Below are 5,000 nucleotides of genomic sequence, written 5' to 3'. Positions count from 1 at the left end.
GATGATGATATGTGCTCATAAATGATGATGATGATGATGATGATTTTCTGTATGCAGTGATCAGCAGCTCAGAAACAACTTTTCCATTAAATGTGTGTGTGTGTGTGTGTTTTCTCGCCAACAGACACGGACTACATCAGCGAGGAGGAGAAGCAGAAGGTGGAGCTGATGCTGGCGTTTCTCACAGAGGAGTCCAAACAGGCTGCAGCCAGCACAGCTGTAAGTACGACCGCACGCCATCGCAGCAGCTGCTGCTGGTCTGTGCCTGGTTTCTCTGCTGAATGAGCTGAAAAGCCTCCGTCCGGTGTGTTCTGATGGTTTCTGATGGTTTCTGGTGTTTGGGCGAGCTGCCTGTTACTGTGTGGATGAATCTGCAGCAGCGGCTCTGAGAACAGCTCAGGGAGTAAACAGCAGTAGGTGTCAGTCGTTGGACTGAAGACCTGCCGTCAGCTCAGGTGTCGGTGTGGATGTTAGGGTTAGCCACATCATACGTGACGCGACACAGAGCTCTGCCTTTGGATGTTTCTGCCGTTGGGAGACGTCGTGCTCTTTCATGAGACCCAGTTGAAGTTGGACGTCTCTCTGTCGCCCTTGAGGGTGAATCTGGTCAGGAGAATCCTCCCTCCCCTCCCGACCGTCCTGCTCTTCCTCTCCGCAGTGGAAACCTGATCCTCTGCTCTGCCCTGCTGAGTCCACCACAGAGCTCCACTGGCCACAGAGAGGATTTATTATTGATAAGGGAAGGCGTGAGGAGGGAGGAGGGAGGGAGGAAAGATGGATTAATCATATTTTTGCTGTGTCATGCTTTGAGAACCAGTAGATCCAATTCCAGCTGCAGTTTTATGGCAGGGAGTGGGGGGGGGGGGGTGTGGGGGACAGACAGAGTGAGACAGAGTCAGAGCCGGGGGGGGGTGGGGGCAGATTTCACCTGCAGGTGCCACCTTCTTAAATCATTAGATGGTTTGAAAAGCTGTCAGGCTGCTGACATGTTCACAGTGCACAGATATAACCAGGCACTGTGCAGCGTCACACATGTAAACACACACCTTTGTGTTTGCTTATGTTCGTCAAGACAACAGCTGGGGTGTCACGGCAACCAGACCCACAGCGCCGGGGTGAAAGCTCCAATGATCATCCTGGAGGAGGGGGGGGCGAGGGGGGGGGGGGGGGGGGGGGGGGGCAAAGGGGGGAGGAGAGACAATGAACACAGCAGATGAACAGGAGATGAGCAGTGTGTGTGTGTGTGTGTGTGTGTGTGTGTGTGTGTGTGTGTGTGTGTGTGTGTATGTATGTGTGTGTGTGTGTGTGTGTATGTGTGTGTGTGTGTGTGTGTGTGTGTGTGTATGTATGTGTGTGTGTGTGTGTGTATGTATGTGTGTGTGCGTGTATGTGTGTGTGTGTGTGTGTATGTGTGTGTGTGTGTGTATGTATGTGTGTGTGTGTGTGTGTGTGTGTATGTGTTTGTGTGTGTGTGTGTGTGTGTGTGTATGTGTGTGTGTGTGTGTGTGTGTGTGTGAGAGCTGCTCAGGTGTGAACAGCGTGTTCCACCTGAACCTTTGTGATGGACTGAAGTTCAGCTCAGAGTGTGAGCGGCACCTCGTTACATGTGTGATCCAGATTTAAAAAGCTGATCTGCCGTGTTGGTCAGGGATCTTCAGAGTAACAAAACAAAAAGTCTGCGTCATATTTTACCCGTTTATCACAGAATAAAGGCACAGGTGGGACAGGTGGGACAGGTGAGACAGGTGGGACCTGAGTCAGACCAAACCTAATCCAGCCTCCAGCTCCTGTAAAGATCAAACCAGTTCACCTCAGATCTGAACTGAGACCTGGGACTGAGACGTTGGGACTGAGACGTTGGGACTGAGACGTTGGGACTGAGACGTTGGGACTGAGACGTGGGACTGAGATGTTGGGACTGAGACGTGGGACTGAGATGTTGGGACTGAGACGTGGGACTGAGACATGGGACTGAGACGTGGGACTGAGACGTGGGGACTGAGACGTTGGGACTGAGACATGGGACTGAGACGTGGGACAGAGTAGCCACAGGTATAAACAGTCTGTTTACTCTCAGACCTGAGGGACCAGGAAGAAGACTTGCAGAAGACGTTTGTCCTTCTTAAAAAAAAAGAGCTTGATGATGAGTTGAGATTTGAGATCTGGGTTTTTGTCCTCAGTTCACATTCTCAGTCACAGAAACTGAACGGATCAGATTCATGGACAACGCAGGCATTAGTGCAGCTTTCATTCTCTTCTTCTTTCCTTTAATTCCCGCCCCCACCCCTCGCTCACCCCCTCACTCGCCCTCGCTCGCCCCCCCATCCCCCCGCTGTGGGTGTTTGCCCTTCTCTCCTTCACAAGCTGCCACACTTTATTTTTGACATCCTTCGACTAATCTGAGACACGGTCTCCTCTCGTCCCTGATGTATCAGGGTTCAGATGATCACCATGTCCCTGAGCGCCTCCACCAATCATGTCACCCCTTCCTCCTCTGGACCCTCTCGCTCTCAGACCATCTGCCGCCCTGCAGCCTGCAGGGCGTCTCGCCTGAGCTCCTCGGTCGTCCCCACGTTAGAAAAGTTCCAGTTTCTGTGCTAAGAACAGAGACAGAGCTGGAACCGTCTCAGCAGCAGGACAAACACGGGAGACTGGAGACAGTCACTGATCTGCTGCGTCTGGTTCTGTCCCCTGTTTAAAATCTTTGGTTCCTGCTTCACACAACAAAATAAAATCAATTCAAAAGGAATAAAATGTTTTTTTTAATGACATGATGATGTCTGTCTGTCTGTCCATCCTCACAGGTGTGGACACCTTTTCATTTTTCACTCTGTCCTCACCTTCAGACTCCGCCTCTCATCTCTCCTCTCAGCTCTGACCATAGGGGTAGTTAGTACACACACACACACACATACACACAGGCTCTGTGTGAGATGTTTGATCAGGACACAAATGAGATGTGAGGACAAGGATGAAGGAAGAAAGGAGAAAAGGAGACAGAAGTTTAAAGTTTCTGTCTCCTCCGTTTGGACAGAAATCCGATCTCCCCCTGAAGAGTCTGTGGCGGTGACAGAGGAAGGACAAACAGGAGACAGAAACATGAACAGGACAGAGGACAGGGGACAGAGGACAGGTTCAGGTTTCTTTATTTGTACCTGCAGGTAGATTTGTTTTGCAGTCAGAAGATCAGATGGTGACAACCTCTGACACATATACAAACACAAACACAAAGAAATGTAACACAAAACCAACACAGCTGACTGTAAACATGATGGTAAAAACTCAAAGTGCTGAAGGCTCCATCAGTCAGGACGTCAGACAATAACTAACTAACCTCTGGACTAAACCCAGGACGGAGTTTTACACATCAAACAGCTGAATCTGCTTCTTCTTCAGACTCATTTCAGCTCAACAACAAAAATGCATCAGCAACATCTGGATTGTTTGTCTGTGTGAGTCTGTGTGGGTCTGTGTGAGTCTGTGTGGGTCTGTGTGAGTCTGTGTGGGTCTGTGTGAGTCTGTGTGGGTTTGTGTGAGTCTGTGTGAGTCTGTGTGGGTTTGTGTGAGTCTGTGTGAGTCTGTGTGGGTCTGTGTGGGTCTGTGTGAGTCTGTGTGGGTTTGTGTGGGTTTGTGTGAGTCTGTGTGGGTCTGTGTGAGTCTGTGTGGGTCTGTGTGAGTCTGTGTGGGTCTGTGTGAGTCTGTGTGGGTTTGTGTGGGTCTGTGTGGGTCTGTGTGAGTCTGTGTGGGTCTGTGTGAGTCTGTGTGGGTTTGTGTGGGTTTGTGTGAGTCTGTGTGAGTCTGTGTGGGTTTGTGTGAGTCTGTGTGGGTCTGTGTGGGTCTGTGTGGGTTTGTGTGAGTCTTTGTGGGTCTGTGTGAGTGTGTGTGTGTGTCTGAGTCTGTGGGTCTGTGTGAGTCTGTGTGGGTCTGTGTGAGTCTTTGTGAGTCTGTGTGAGTCTGTGTTTAGCTTAGGCTGAGGTCTTGTGTGTGACAGCTGGATGTGGGTCAGGGTTAACAGATGTTGTGTGTTGTTCAGATCTGTGGGTGGATTTTTGTTGAACTGTCAAATAACAATGTTTAAAAACACAAAGATGGACGTTAACACTCACACACACACACATTACACTGAGTGTGTGAAATGTCTGAAAGCTGCTGAGTCAGGTGACCACACCACCTGCACCTGGCCTCAGCTCCGCCGGGTGCAGGTGGTGTGGAGGAGGTGGAGAGAGGATTAGAGATGAAGAGGAGCAGTGGAGGAGAAGATGAAGGACGTGAAGCTGAGCAGGACTCACACTCACCTGTGTCATGTTCACCTGTCTGACTGTGGACACAGGTCTCTGCTAAAACACCTGGACACACTGATGTGGACACACAGTGCTTTATAAAAGACAGGACAGTTGAGTCCAGATGTGCAGTGGACGACTGACAGCTGCTCTCAGCTCATTATGCTGCTGCACAATGAAGCTTTAACAGCAAAACCGTTTCTTCCACATGGATTTCTGTCAGACAGGAAGGTGAAGGAGGCGAAGACACAGATGAGTCTGACATCGATTCCCACAGCTGATAATTTCTTCATCAATATTCTCCAGTCGATGTTCTGCAGGACGGTAAACGACGAGCCGCTCGCACAGAAAGAAAAACCAAAGACGGAGGAAAAGACATCGATTTCAGAGAACAGGGTGTCAAAGGTTCAGCTGCTCAGAGACGTAAATGAACAATCCACAGAGCAGAGGACGAAATGAGAACAGGAGCAGGAGGAAGGAAGGACGATTGACTTTCCTCAAAGCAGGAGATTAACAGAGGAGAGGAGAGAGGAGGAAACAGAAAAGAAACGAGGACTGAGGAAGGAACGGAGCGAGGAGGTGGAAGGAGCAGAGCTAATGACATGACAGGAAGACAGCAGACTCCTGCAGAGGACAGGTCTCAGGTCCCGTCTCAGGACCGGAGCTTCTACCAAATGATAGAAAAATTCACTTTTTTTTCCATTAAAGTGAAATAAGGGA

General features: G+C 49.9%; 1 protein-coding gene across 3 annotated transcripts in view; it reads left to right on the top strand.

Moving 5' to 3' along the window:
* LOC121179174 (E3 ubiquitin-protein ligase RNF123) overlaps nucleotides 1–5,000 on the top strand; it is a 53,634-nt gene that overhangs the window by 43,732 nt on the left and 4,902 nt on the right. For all 3 annotated transcript variants that reach the window (XM_041033847.1, XM_041033849.1, XM_041033846.1), the window contains one exon: nucleotides 125–219. In XM_041033847.1, coding sequence (XP_040889781.1) covers nucleotides 125–219 — 95 coding nt within the window. The remainder of the gene's footprint in view (nucleotides 1–124; nucleotides 220–5,000) is intronic.

This window comes from Toxotes jaculatrix, chromosome 3, assembly GCF_017976425.1.
Source record: "Toxotes jaculatrix isolate fToxJac2 chromosome 3, fToxJac2.pri, whole genome shotgun sequence".
Classification (NCBI taxonomy): domain Eukaryota; kingdom Metazoa; phylum Chordata; class Actinopteri; family Toxotidae; genus Toxotes; species Toxotes jaculatrix.
This window is presented reverse-complemented; position numbering and strand designations above follow the sequence as displayed.